Source organism: Polypterus senegalus, chromosome 4, assembly GCF_016835505.1.
Source record: "Polypterus senegalus isolate Bchr_013 chromosome 4, ASM1683550v1, whole genome shotgun sequence".
NCBI classification, from domain to species: Eukaryota; Metazoa; Chordata; class Cladistia; order Polypteriformes; family Polypteridae; genus Polypterus; species Polypterus senegalus.
Genome location: NC_053157.1, coordinates 167186798 through 167201905, shown reverse-complemented (window position 1 = coordinate 167201905; position 15108 = coordinate 167186798). Strand labels below are relative to the sequence as shown.

The 15108-nt window shown below is 38.9% G+C and overlaps 1 protein-coding gene across 5 annotated transcripts in view; it reads left to right on the top strand.

Moving 5' to 3' along the window:
* The window catches only part of rgs12b (regulator of G protein signaling 12b), a 233183-nt gene that overhangs the window by 178968 nt on the left and 39107 nt on the right, over window positions 1-15108 (top strand). For 4 of the 5 annotated variants that reach the window (XM_039751636.1, XM_039751635.1, XM_039751633.1 and 1 more), the window contains 7 exons: window positions 603-797; window positions 984-1057; window positions 2569-2695; window positions 8673-8769; window positions 13143-13210; window positions 13788-13941; window positions 14331-14951. In XM_039751636.1, the coding sequence (XP_039607570.1) occupies window positions 603-797; window positions 984-1057; window positions 2569-2695; window positions 8673-8769; window positions 13143-13210; window positions 13788-13941; window positions 14331-14951 (1336 nt within the window). Of the gene's footprint in view, window positions 1-602; window positions 798-983; window positions 1058-2568; window positions 2696-8672; window positions 8770-13142; window positions 13211-13787; window positions 13942-14330; window positions 14952-15108 lie in introns of those variants that run through there. The other variant, XM_039751637.1, reaches the window with a different exon arrangement.

The window sequence follows — 15108 nt, the reverse complement described above, 5'->3', positions numbered from 1 at the left end:
GTTTTGTGCCCATATGTGATGATTATGCACCCATTTAGAGTTTACTGTGCATTGTGGTGGCTTTAGGCAGGACACCTTATTTGCACTTGCTGATTGCTATTTAAGTCTGCAGAACCTTGATCCATCATGCGAGAATTGTGTATCAATGGAAAGTTTGATTTTGTTCTGTTGTTGTACCTGAGCATCTGAAAGTAACTGTTGTTATTAAGATATATTCACAATATGATTGTAAGTGTAACATTTAAAATTGTTTCCATTTGCCTATGATTTGAAAAAAACATATTCCCATAAACAAATATTCTCTTGAGCTTCTGGCTGTATCTTCTACTGTTTTTTTATAGTCAAAATCCAGTTTTCCCAGTAATACTGTAGGCCAGGATTTTTGTTCAGTTGCGGTCAGCAATAGGAAGACTCTCATTTGTTTGCTGTATTTTAGACTTTAGATACTTTCTACACTTCAATATTTAGTAAGAATTTTCTACTTAATAAGAAAGTTATAGTTTAAAAAGATTAAAATGAAATGAAAGAAGTAGAGCTGCTGCTGTCTGTGTAAGATTTGTATTATAATGCTAATTATGCACTATTTTCTTAATCGTCTAAAGTGTGATGTCAGCCAAATGCTCCTGCCTGAGAAGGATAAGTCACAGAAGTACTGCTCTATAAATCTACCAGATGGCTCAGTCTGTGCAGTGCCCACCCGCCCTGGATTATCTATCAGGGAGATGCTGTCAGGTCTTTGTGAGAAGCTTTGCATCAACATGGCTGCCGTAGACCTTTTCTTAGTTGGAGGCGAGAAGGTAAAAGCACTAAAAATAAGTTCAAAATGCAAAGTAGATTTTGGCCACTTCAGTATAATGTTCTTTCCTCTCATTAACTGCATACGTTTGTGAACATTAGCATTTGTGAAAACTTGTTCCTATAAACCACTTTAATATGCAATAAAAATGTAATTTCTAGGGTTATATTTTCTTTTTATTTTCCAGCCTCTTGTGCTGGATCAAGACAGCATGACCCTAAGTTCAAGGGACTTGAGATTAGAAAAACGCACTTTGTTCAGGTAAATGAGTTTATTAACATTTATGTCATTTATATATATTTCTTTCGACTTTTGATTTTTTTTTTATGTTGAAAACCAGAACTGTTTTTGTATAACAGAATATGCAGAATTCTCCTGTGCTTTATTTTAACTTTATTTCATTAAAAATACCTTGTATATCTGAAATATCACAGTGCTCTACAAAATACATTTACATTTTTAACATTAGTTAATTACAAATTAATATGGAAAAAGATGATCCGCTGTGGCAACCCCAAATGGTATCAGTTGAAAGAAAAAGAAGTTAGTTACAAATTAAATTGCATGTTATAATTGTTTACATACTTTTGTGTTTTGTGCATCAGTAGGTTAAAAAATGTACTCCGGATCCTTTGATGAATTATTGAAGGTGACAAGCCATACTGAATTATGAATAACTAGCCAACCCGCGGCGTACCATACGCCGCATAATCAGGCCAGTTTTTTTAAAGATTTTTAAGCACAGGGAGAAAATTGACATTTGAAAATTCGGTAATGTAATAAATCAGCAAGAAAGGAACATTGTAACAATGCACGGAACGAACGAACACACAATCGTCAGTGACTGAAAACTGGTGGACCGCCATCGCTCTTGTGCTCACCTCCAACTCGTCACTTGAGTAGTTGTCGTCTTTGCACAGTCCAGATGCACCTGTGACTCACTTGGTTTTTGTCGTGTTCCTGCAGGAGCATCTAAGAAGACGCACGTTTGTTGCGGATGCGAATTGCTGTATTTAGCGTGTAAAACAGTTTGCTATGGTGCACGCGGTTGTGCATCGTAACTGAAAACTCGGTTTTTAAAGACTGCTTACTTCATTGTGTTTTAACCTCAGTTGTAAAGTTTTTTTTTAGGATCCCATGAGATACCCCTCGCAAACCGCTTTACACGCTGCATATGGCGATTCACCTCCGCGAGAAACATGCCTCTATGAACAGTCAACGTGGCTCGGAGGGGCCAGGAGTTGGTGGGCGTGGCTCCTTCCTGCATGCGCCATAGGTGTCTGTCTTGTCCAATTGTATCCGGCTGCTCAGTGAATCCACGCCCCTTCTGCCGTGCTTTCCATGGTTGTCTTGCCTTAGTGAATTATATATATAGATAATTTAATAAACTAATACAAGACCAGAAGAGAAGTCGAAAATTAAAATAATGTTATCTGATCCTAGTGTTCAGCACAATGTGTATGTATACATAATGCCTTGTTAAGGTCTTCCGCCATTACACTGTTTCACTTGCTGCTGCTTAAAAAAATAAAATGCATAATTCATCCATCTACCATCCCAGTTTTTTAGTTCAGGACTACAGCAAGCTAAATATCCACCACTAATCTGCCCACAATGCATAATGTTAAATGCATAAAATGAGTGTAACTGGCGTAAATTATATTATGAATTATATCTAGTACAGTATTCAGTATATCAAGTACAGTTTTCAGAATAAAAGATTTTATGCAAAAGAAAATGTTGCCTTCTTAGTATTAGTTTTAATTTTGCAGGTTGGATCTTGTGCCCATCAATCGTTCTGTTGGATTGAAAGCCAAACCTACGAAACCAGTTACAGAAGTTCTTCGACCAGTTGTAGCCAAGTATGGCTTACATTTAGAAGACCTTGTGGCAAAAATTGTAAGTGACTGTTTTCCCCTACTATTCTGTTTTCACTTTTTATCAGTGAGAAATGTATTTTTTTTTGTAATGAAGCTTCTTGTTATTTTGTTGACTATATTCAAGTTTAACCAAGACATACTATACATCCAGTTTACCCAAATTTGACTTTAGAATCTGTTCTTAACAAGACATGTCAATGTTACAGACAATAACTGCAATCAGCCACTTCCTGCAACTCAGTACCCGTGTTTCACATCATTTTAGAAATTTTATCTCCCTCTTCTTTGCAGAAAAGTTTAATTCAGATCATTACAGGTAAGTCAGTAAATGTACAGTACACCAAATGTGTATAATTTATTAATGAAAAAGTGTCCCAAGAGTTCATGCTATAACAAAAATCAACTACCTTTTATCTTCTTGCAGATGCCACTGCCATTAGGGTCTTCAACAAGGGTATTTGAAACCTAGTATCTCTGTATCTCTCTCTAGATCTGTGACATACTCACAGCCACAGGTTAAAGCTGGGCCGAACTAAAGCATCCCACTAGATACCTCCACTTCACCTCCTCTAAACTTTGGGCCTCCATGTTCTTTTTGTCAATCATTGACATTTGGCCCAAAGTACTCTTCTTCCAGTTCCCATGTATTTGCACATAGTTTTTGTTATGAACAATCAGTGATTAGTATGGAAATCTAGTAAAATTACACCACCCAGATTGAAATTTTAAAAAACATTATTCCCAATTACAGCTCTCCAGGTATCCCCATTATTTGCCATAAAATTACTGAAATCTCTCATTAGAACTACCAGATCACCCCAGAAAATTCTGTGCCTGCAGTCTTAGCAGCACTCACAGAATTTCAAAAGCTCTCTGGTCTCAGAATTAATCTGAATAAAAGTGTACTCTTTCCGGTGAATTCGCAAGCCTGTAATATTAGATTAGACACCCTTCCTTTTATCATTGCAGAACAGTTTAAATACCTCGGGGTAAACATCACAAGTAAACATAAAGCTCTTTATCAACAAAATTTCGTCGTCTGCATGGAAAAAATTAAACAAGACTTGCATAGATGGTCAACCCTTCATCTCACACTAGCTGGAAGAATTAACACTGTTAAGATGAATATTCTTCCTAAGCTCCTTTTTTTATTTCAAAACATACCAATATACATTAATAAATCATTCTTTAAGCAATTAGATTCAACAATAACCTCATTTATTTGGAATTCTAAACATCCACGCATCAAAAGAGCGACCCTACAAAGACAAAAGGCAGAAGGCGGCATGGCTCTACCTAACTTCCAGTTTTATTACTGGGCGGCAAATATACAGGCGATAAGAACCTGGACACAAATAGAAGAACATATACAGGCATGGACTGCAATAGAAGTAAAATCCTGCAGTACTTCTTTGTATTCCTTGCTTTGTGCTCCAATAAACACACGTTATCGGCAATACACTAATAACCCAATTGTGCTCCACTCACTTAGAATCTGGAACCAATGTAGAAAGCATTTTAAGACAGAGAAGCTTCTTTCTGTGGCACCTCTGCAAAAGAACCACCTCTTTCAACCCTCACAAACATATGCAGTTTTAATATCTGGAAAAATTTGGAATTAACTTGCTTAGAGATCTTTATATAGACAACGTCTTTGCATCCTATGAACAATTACATTCCAAATTTAACATTCCAGCTACAAATTTCTTTCACTATCTTCAAATCAGGAACTTTGTTAAACAGAACCTTCCAGATTTTCCTCATCTTGCACCCTCATCCACGCTGGAAAGATTATTGCTCAATTTCAAGGAGTTAGACTCCATCTCTGCAATATATAAAATCCTTTTACAATCCCTTCCTTTCAAAGATCCAAGAGTACACTGGGAAAAAGATCTCTCAATTAATATATCAGAAAAGGAGTGGAAAGTAGCAATGCAGAGAATTCACTCGAGCTCCATATGCGCAAAGCATACAATTATACAACTTAAAATTATATATCGAGCACATCTGTCTCAACTAAAACTCTCCAAAATGTTTCCAGGACATGATCCAACCTGCGAACGTTGCAACCAAGCCCCAGCCTCACTAGGTCACATGTTCTGGGCCTGCTCCAAATTAACATTATTCTGGACAAAAATTTTTAATTACCTCTCAGACAGTCTTGGACTCACAATCCCTCCTAACCCATTAACAGCTGTGTTTGGGGTTCTTCCAGAGGGCTTAAAGTGGAGAAAGACAAACAAATTGTGATTGCATTTACTACACTGTTGGCACGCAGACTTATTCTGCTAAACTGGAAGAACCCAAACTCTCCTCTTTTAAGTCAGTGGGAAACTGATGTGTTATATTATTTAAAATTGGAAAAAATCAAATACTCAGTTAGAGGATCTGTGCAGACTTTTTTCAAAACATGGCAGGATCTAATCAGTAATATTTTGAAATGATTTTATAAAGCACAGAGAATTTGTTGATTTAGGTATTTTTAAAAGCCTTAAATTTTATACCGTTTGGCTTGCTCTCTCTCTCAAGGGTGGGGATCGATCTGTTCTTAGCATAATTCTTTTTTTTTTTGTAAAAACTTGATTGCTATGTATTGATTGTAATAAAATTAATAAATAAATTAAAAAAAAAAAAAAAAAAAACTACCAGATCACTATGTGACACCCACACACATCATCTTTTCTATTGCCAGAGACACCCTGAAAATTTGTAGTGTGTTATAACCAGACACATTTGGACCTAACACAGTTCCGGGTTCCAATAAAGGTTCCTTCATCGTACCTTAACCACAACCATGTTTCAATAAGCAATCCTCTCCCCCTCCTTTCTCTCCTCAAGGTGAGCTTTGTTTGCTGCCTCACGACTCTGACTCTGATAATTCTGAGGTGGCAGCTTTTATGCTGGACTCGGGAGTACATCCCATGCCATAGCATAGCATGGTGAAAGCACCCCCGGGTCATCGGGAAGCTCTCCAAAACACGGAAGTCTGCTACTGGCAGCAGTCTCTGGTGGCACCCAAAGACCCCAACAGGGCTACTCTTAAGTACTACAGCTCCCACACAACACTGCTCCTATCCAACCTGGGACCATGCCAGAGAAGCACTGCCACCTATCATACTGGGGGATGAATCATCCTTGGTCGATGAACTCCCCTAATCCATTCATTAGTCTTTGTTTCTGAGTGGAATTAGGATCAGACATTTCCCTGCCCAGGATGTACCTCCATTCATGCTGTCCTTCTGTTATAGCCTTCTGGCCACTTAAGATGTTTTTCTTCATCCCAGTCCAGATGCCTGTCTATCCATTATAGCATCTACAGGGTAGACCTTTAGTCTTCATTTTTTTGTGTTTACTTCAGAGTTGCATTGATGATAATGTCTCATCCACTGACATTTTAAGCCTCCCAGCATCCACTGACATTTTTAAGCCTCCCAGCACTTACCTAGTGCATCTCTCATTCTGTCTGCATCCAGAGCTTGTGCCATTAAGACTGTTTCCACAGCTAATGCAATGCACAGAGATGACAAACGTGGGTGTTTTGGAGACATACTGGTGTCATCTTTGCAAATAAGAGAGAAGCAGTTGAAAATCTCTGAGAGTTGTTGTTTTCTGTAATGTGAGAATAATTTAAAAATTACATTTTGCTCCTAAAACTTGTTTTGGTTGCTGCTAAGGAGCGGTGCAGAATTTTTTAAAAGCTTTTTCACCTTTAGAAGAGTTTTTTGCCTTTTCACCTACAAAGGAGCAAAAGCAGCTGGGTGTTTGGGGGTGTGTTTGTTAAAATTACTTGCTATGTGTACTTATTCTTGTTATTTGTATTCAAACTAGCATTGGCAAGGCAGGTCAGTAAGCATCAGTAGCTGACATCGGTATGCTATGTAAGTAAATAACTGCCTTCTTAGGGAAGAATAGTTGTAAGTAACACAAGCAATGATTCCTTAGTGAGGGCTAGAAAAAAAAAAAGACAAAGGCAGTGGCTGACTTCAAAGCGGTAAAGAGAAAGGTTCAGCATTGTGGCCCTCCTTAAGACACCATTTAGGCACAAGTGGCTGTAGGAGAAGACAAGACAGTAAGAAATTAACTAGCAGTGAATATTCTCTACGCAAGTTTGTCTAAATTGAACAGATCTTAGCTGTCAGGAAAGTAAGGCAGTTAAGAGAGCATCAGCATAAGGGTTCGTTAATATAAAGCAATGGTGTGAGTGAAGAGCTTTAAAGTAAGGAATAAGATTAGTGCATAGGAACGCAGACAGAGAAAAGTAAAGCGCAATGCTAGTCCTGTTGGATGTTGGGGTTTTTAGATGACTGCTTGGAGGAGACAATCTTCTGTGAGGGCTACATCTGCAGGAGATGCCAGCTGATCCAGCACCTCAAGCTCAGGGTTACTGAACTGAAGGAGGAGTTGGCTGAGCTGCATTATAGTAGTAGTATTGTTGGACCTGGCCTAGGTGTCCTTTAGAGAGATAGTGTACACCAGATGGCGTGGGAAGAGATTCCAGATCAGATAGGTAGAGATAGGTGGGACATGGTCATAAAGCACAATGTAAAGGGTGCACACTGTCCGGGGGCATCAAACATAGAATTGGAAGTGTCAAACTGTCTTCAGGTCCTTGGGAAGCTGAATAGTATCTGTGAAGATTCTGAGGTGTTAGACAAGCATATATAAAATCATTCCCGAATATATAAAATTTCCGTGTTTGTCATTTCACTCGTACTAGTGAAAGGTAAACTTCGACAGAAGCCACTCAGTTGATCGGGCTTGTGAGGTTCATCCAAAAATGCGCCCATACAAAAAGAATAAATAGATAATAGTGTTCAAAATGCAGGGCACATGCATCATTTTGAATAAATTAACCGAACAGTGTTTTTTTGTTTTTTTTTTTATATTTTTCTGAAGATGTTTTGGTTAACTTAGTTCATTACATTGTATTCGGAACTCATTAAGTTTACTAAAAATGTGCCTGAGTCGTTTCAATCAATATCAATATAATCTGACTTTAAATTTATATATTCAGGAATGACTATATATTCCGACTTTGACTTTATATATTCAGGAATGATTTTATATATTCCAATGCTTATTTTATATATTCGGTAATGACTTTATACATTCTAACTCATATTCTGATGCTGACTTTATATATTCAGGAATGACTTTATATATTCCGAAAATCATTGTAATTGCCTGTTTGGCACCCCATAGGCACTGTATGATAGATGTATAAAAAACAGCTAAGGGGATAGATATATAGATAGATAGGAAGGAAAGGCACTATATGATAGGCAGACAGGGAAGCTGCTATATAATAATAAAATTACTGTTACAGTTATACTATATAGATAGACAGGGAGTTCAGGCAGGCAGAGCGGCGAAGGTTAAAAAGAAGAAAAAAAAAATAACATTTTCTCTCCAGTGGAGAATCGAACTCTGGTCTCTGAGGCACAGCAACAAGCAGAACATGCAGCAAGCCAGCAGCTGATCGGTCCGCCTTTTCTTAGCACGCGTTCATCCCCCAATTCCCAACAACCATTCCCCCCCCTTTATAATACGAGCTGCTAACATGCGAAGTGGCTGGTGTGTAGGTGTGGTGTGCGCCCAGGGGGTGGGGCAAGTGAAGCGAGGAAAACTGCTGTATAGGCTTTGAAATGATTGACGTGCAGCACGAAAAGCAGAACACTCAACACAACAGGAAGCAGTAAGCAAGCAGGTGATCCATAGGCATCTCCAAAGCGTGCGTTCAGCCACCTCCTTCACAACGCGAGTGGCAGAGACAGGCAGGGGGTGGGGCTTACGAAGCGAGCAGGAGGCAGAGCCCCCTAGTTTTTCTTAATAACAGAGTCAATTTATGCATTAGTATGGTTCCGTTAACATCTTTAGAGTAGAACATGGTTTACTGTGACATTATAAAAACTAAGTTTGTGACATGTGTCTGTGTTAATTGTTTTAAAGTTAAAAGTGAAACTCTTTAGTGTAACACTTTCTGACATTTTTTATAGAGTGGAGAGAAAGAACCTTTGGATCTTGGTGTGCCCATTTCTTGTTTAGATGGACTAAGAGTTGTTTTGGAAGTGTCAGATCAGATTACCGGCAAAGGTAAGAGCTACAAACAGAAGCGTGGATTTATTTACATCAAGTTCATTAACACAAGTGTAATTTTTGTTCCTGTTTTTTTTTTTTTTGTTAATCCTGTGTGTGTATATATATATATATATATATATATATATATATATATATATATATATATATATATATATATATATACAAACAAATATTAAAGTGCACAACCCAGTGCTGCAGCAACAATCACCCCAAAAGTCCAGGCCAACACACAATGCATTTCCTCTCTTCAGGCCAACACACAATGCATTTCCTCTCTTCAGGCCTCCTCTTTCCTTCCCCAGACCTCATCCTCTTCCACCCGACTTAATCCCTGAATGAAGGGAAGCGGCCCCTTTTATAGTCCCCCAGGTGTGTTCCGGCAATCTTTCACTGGCTGCATTCCCGGAAGCACTCCGGGTGTCCCTGCTCCTCATAACCAGCACTTCCGGGTGTGGCGGAAGTGCTGAGGTCCAGGTCTCCAAAGGCATCGGGGCGTCCCCTGGCGGTGACCACGGGCCCCTACGGGGTTGAGCTTCCAAGCTCTCTACCTGTGGTCTCCAAAGCAACCAGGGCGGACGCCCCCTCGTGGTCTGGAGGAGGCGCAAGCCCTCCTCCGGTCCTCCTGGGCATCCCGGCTGGGTACCACCCCCAGCCGTATGCCATTAAATAAATATATATATATATATACATACACACATACACAGTATATATAGTGTGTATATAGGTGTAATCTCATTATAACGAAACTCATGACGCCATAAAAATATTTTTTTATTAAAGAAATTTCGTTATTACAAATATGGGGAAAATACGTATAGTATTGTGACCAGGCCGGCAGTGATTCACCATCTTGAATGGCAGCAACGCAAGGAACGTTCCATAGCTGCTCTGTTGCGTCTAGTAAACAATGAACCAAGGGCAAAGTAATTGGTTGTCCTCTGAAGGATCATGGTTACCGCATACCATGCTTGTCGTACAATGTTAACATTTAACACCTGGCTTTGATCTGCTCTTCCTCACACTCTCCTGATCCAGACCACCTCTGCCACAGCGGTAATTCTGAGCAGCGGGTTGTTCTAATTTGAAGATGGGAATTAAAGGAGGACGATTGCCAGTGCCACGGCTCCTAACAGGTCCTATTCTGAATGAAGTCTTGAGACTAGACCTGCCTTCTCTATCTATACTAATAAAAGGCAAAGCACTCAGTCACTCACTCACTGACTCATCACTAATTCTCCAACTTCCCGTGTAGGTAGAAGACTGAAATTTGGCAGGCACATTCCTTACAGTTTACTTATAAAAGTTAAGCAGGTTTCATTTAGAAATTCTACGTGTAACGGTCATAACTGGAACCTACTTACGTACATATATATATGGCCATAGCCTGCAGCTCGGTCGCTGTGTGAGGCGGAGTTGTGTCCTCCATCAGCACACCTCCCACATAATTGACTGCCTGCCCATATAAGGCCGTCCGTCCGCGGCAATCCAATAGACACGCTGCCACTAAATATTCGCGGGTAAAGGACTGTGCTTATTCCAATGTCACTAATTTTCCAACTTCCCGTGTAGGTAGAAGTTGGACCCCATCTTCACGAAATTTGGTAGGTGGCTTCCCTGCGCTAACCATAACCAATGTACGTACTTATTTCGGTCGTATGACGCCACTGTTGGCTGCCATATTGAACTTTCCAACGTCACTAATTCTCCAACTTCCCGTGTAGGTAGAAGGCTGAAATTTGGCAGGCTCGTTCCTTACAGCTTACTTACAAAAGTTAAGCAGTTTTTATTTCGAAATTCTACGCGTAGCGGTCATAACAGTCGACAATGTCCGCCATGTTGAACTTTCGTATTTATGGCCTCATCTTCACGAAATTTGGTAGGCGGCTTCCCTGCGCTAACCGAAACCAATGTACGTACTTATTTCAGTGGTATGACGCCACTGTCGGCCCCCATATTGAACTTTCCAATGGTCTTTGTTACTTATGGGCCCATTTTCAAGAAATTTGGTATGCGGATTCCCAACGTTAACTGAATCCTACTTACGTGCATATATACATCCATAGCCTTCAGCTCGGTCACTGTGTTCCCCATCCCAACGCCTCCCACGTTGTTGGCTGCCTGCCTATATAAGGCCGTCTGTCGGTCCGGTCTCTACATTCCCTTCCTTGCTTCACCACGGGATTCACGTCTCCCTGCTGATAACTGCAGCCTTTTTATTTAATCCACGGCTTATCTGCTGTTTTATTGTTAGTTTATTACGATTATAGTTATTGTGTAGGTATTTTAGAGTTACTTTACATTGTTCAGGTACCCATTTCCTTTATCGTTCCATCCGTACCCCCATTAACATGTCTATCGAGGTGATCACCATCGATCATAAAAACTGTCACTTACCGAGTGGTTTCCATGCCCGGAGATGGCACCTGCCTTTTCCGTTCTCTTTGTTACATATTGCACGGCCATATCAGGCTCACTCTTGATATCCGGAGGAACATTGTGTCTTATGTATTGAATGACTGGGACAGGTTCAAGGTGTGGACTGATGACGGTACAGGAGATAATTATACTACACAGGAGCACTATAAGAGTGAAATTCTTAAGCCCTTCACCTATGGTTCTGCATGTGAGTTGATGGCTGCCACTGAATTGTTCGGTTGTCGCTTTCAAGTGTCCCGAAATGGCCAAATATTTTACATCGTTCGACAACCGGCAGTGCCTCTTAAACATCTTAGATTCACAGGTGACGATTTCAGTAGTGGACACTGTGATGTTTATGAATATTTAAACTCTCAAAAGCTGGATGTGAAGTTATCGATGAAACCTATATTTAAATATATATAAATAATATATATATATATACACACACACACTAGCTGTGTAAGCTCGTGCTGTAATAAGTCAGGGGTCCTAGAAACGTCAGAAAAAAATCTGAAATGTAGAGATGTTAGGTAATTGGGCATCTCTCTCCTGGAGGATTCGTTTTGCCAACGTGCTTGCATCACTTGTGCATTAGCAGCGGGAGGAAAGGTAAAAAGGGTACCGTTTTGCCAATGTTAGCGGCTAAGCGACTTTGTCTTTCCTCTGAGGTTTTGTTTTTCTGATGTGCTGGCCCCGCTTGTGGTATTAGCGGCTAAGCGAGTTTTCTGTTGCCTCAGTGGTGGAGCCCTTACCTTGACCACATATAGGCGTTTATATATAAGGTGTATATATATAAATCAGTAATGACTGAGATTTTGTAGGTTTATAATTTTAAAAGTCTTTGTGGATTATTTGTTAATTCATGTACTTTTTCACATTTGTGCCAAAGAATGGGCTCTATCTGTCAAGAAAGGCAACATACTTCAGTTTCACACCCTGTGTAACAATTAGAACACTGTATGTATGTATAAGTTTGGCGCATAAATACTTCAAGGTTTTTTGTTTGTTTTGTGTGTACATGGATGCCTTTTTAATCCAAAGAATCAGATTGCTGTATTCTTAAAACTGAAAAAGGGCCTCTCAACTAGAAATAGGCAGTGGGACTTATTTGATTACTTGATTCCAGTTGGTGGTGGCCGAGAGTGTGCCAGCAAGGCTGTATACAGTGCCATTTGGCAAGCTGAGGTCATGATTTCGCATATGGGTTTAAACAATGTTTATTAAATTCTTTTTTCTGTGGTAATTATTAGCTAGGGATATGCAAGAGGCATATATGAAAAATTTGGTTGGGTTTCATTTAGCATATAAATATATTGAGCTGGTTTCAATTTTAATGTAATTCTGATCATAAATTCAGAAATTTTGTGTTTTGGAATCCCACACCTCCTTCCTACTTTGTGCCTGTAAAGGAACCCATTACTTAATTTTAATTCTTTTTTTTTTTTTTTCTTTGTTGCTTTGCTTGCATGTGAAAGATCCAGGCCGTGTTTGGTTTTCTCCGTTATTTTTCACCAATCCATTAAACTCACTGCATAATTGCTCTAATGCACAATTGACTAGTTATGAAAAAAAATTATAATCAGAACAAATAATGAACAAGATTTTTGTAAATACCCTAAAGAAACATAATGTGATTGTTGTGATAGTGGTAAAGTGAATGGGAAGGAGGGACATTTTAAATAAGCAAAACATTAAAGCTTATTTTAAGAAGTTTCCATTCTGTTCTTTGTTTTTATTTGATTTAAGTCCTGCTGATTTTGTCTGTTTACTCTCGACTCTTTAAACTCAAATATATCAAAAAGAATGCTCTTTCATCTACCTTAGGCAGGGAAGTTTTGTCTTCTTGTACTATGCACCTAAAAATGACATGATAAACAGACAATGTTTCCTTGGCTTTAGGAAAAGAACTTGAATCAATTTTAATCTTGTTTTAATTTACCTTTTTTCAGATAAACAAAAGAATGCTTCATCAAAGCCAAGTCAAACATCTTTGAATGCAAGAGCTCCAGCAGCAACAGTAAGAATTTACTTGTATAAACATGTACTTATGGGCCATGTAATCATTGCTCATTGTCAGTTTTATGCACTCTTTATATTAAGCTCAGTGTCTTGCGTTGGCAGCATCTGTATGTAATATGTGACTTACTAAGAAGTTATGAAATTAATTTATGCTTATACATCTGCAGTGTATGTTGCTAAAATCTTGAGTGAACTTTGCTTGCACAGCTTGCTTTAACTGTTTAACCATTTATCCTTTACCTACAGCTTCTGATACTGTCTGTCGGCAATCTGTTAGAACGCTTACTAGTAAGCATAGGATTTTTGGAGGCAGAACCTTCTCATTTGCATTAATGTTACTTTTAGAAAATAGGAAAAAAAAAAAAAAAAACCACCAAGGAATTTTAAACTCTTGTAGAATGTAAATACTGAGGTGCTAGCATTGTAAGATACTATTTCCTTATTCTTCGTATTTCACTGTTCAGATAATATAAAATAGACAAGAACCTGTTCTAGTACATAAGGTGGGTACGTAGAAGACTTAGCACCCCCACCCCAAAACACTTAATTAGTGCATTCTCATTGTTGTAATCTAGGAAAATGAAAAACCTTCAGGAAAATCATCTTCTGTCAAAGCTAGAGGGGAAAACGGAAAAGCTGCCAGGGAGTCACGGCCTTTGAGAAAAGAAGAATCAGTTGATAAACTGGACAAAAGAAAGCAGAAAAAAATTAATATAGATGAAGCAGAAGGTAAATGAATGGATTGTTATTCATTTCATCCACTGTTCTAAAGTGTGAGAAAAACTCTTTCAGGTTAAAAAATTGAAACAATAAAGAAAACACATCAGGTGTTTTGTAACGATTGCGCTCTGACAGACAAGTTATTATCTTTTTTTTTTTCTCTTCTGTTTTCTTACTGTCCCTGAGAAATATTTCTCAGATCTTAAACTGCTTAAGCATACTAATATTTGTTTTTGAAAACAATGTCTACAAGCAGTCTGAAAGAAGCAGTGCATAACCTGTTTTGTGCATGCAGCTTGGCAAATAATATTCCAAAGAAAGAAAAACAGGATTTAGCACTGCAGTCTCTAATTGTAACTGTTCTTTCCTCTATATCTTGAATTCTTCTTCCATTTCAGAATTCTTCGAACTACTGTCCAAAGCTCAGAGCAACAGAGCAAACGACCAGCGGGGTTTGTTGAAAAAGGAAGACTTGGTGTTACCCGATTTTTTACGTTTGACGCCTGATGTTTCATCATCCACACCATCGTCTCAAAAATCCAAACATAGAAGAGGCAAAGAAGATGAAGGGACAGATAGGCCTTTGAATGCAGTTTTGCCTTCAAAAGAAATGAACTCCACTGTGAACTATGAAAAAGATTTAAGTAAATCTAAAGCACAGTCTTCAAGTCAACCCAGGGTGGCATTAATTCCACATAACAGTCAAAAATGTGATCAGAAAGAAAGAGCCCTCTTTGTCACACCGCTGTCACCTATTCCACATACGCAAGAAATAAGTACAGCTTGGGTAGAGTTGCGGCCCTCAGCCTGCCAGACAGACGTCATAGAGACTTTTGGTGATGAGCATATTGCAGACTTGACTTTGGTAGGAGAAGGAGACATCGCCAGCCCCAACAGCACATTGTTGCCACCTCCTCCACCCACTCCACCCTCTAATGCATGCAGTCTTGCAGAAGCCAACTCAACTGCTCCTTGTGATAACTGTGAAGAGACCTATATTTTCTTCAGATCCAGCTCAGGTATTTCAGGAGTGTGATGTATTTCCTGTTTTGCGGAGTGTCTTGCCTTAAATTGCTATGGTTTTGTGAATATCTTTGTTTATTGCAAATGCACTTTATAAAAGCTCACATTTCCGTAATGTACTTTGAGAAAAATACAGTAATGTTGAATTGTCAG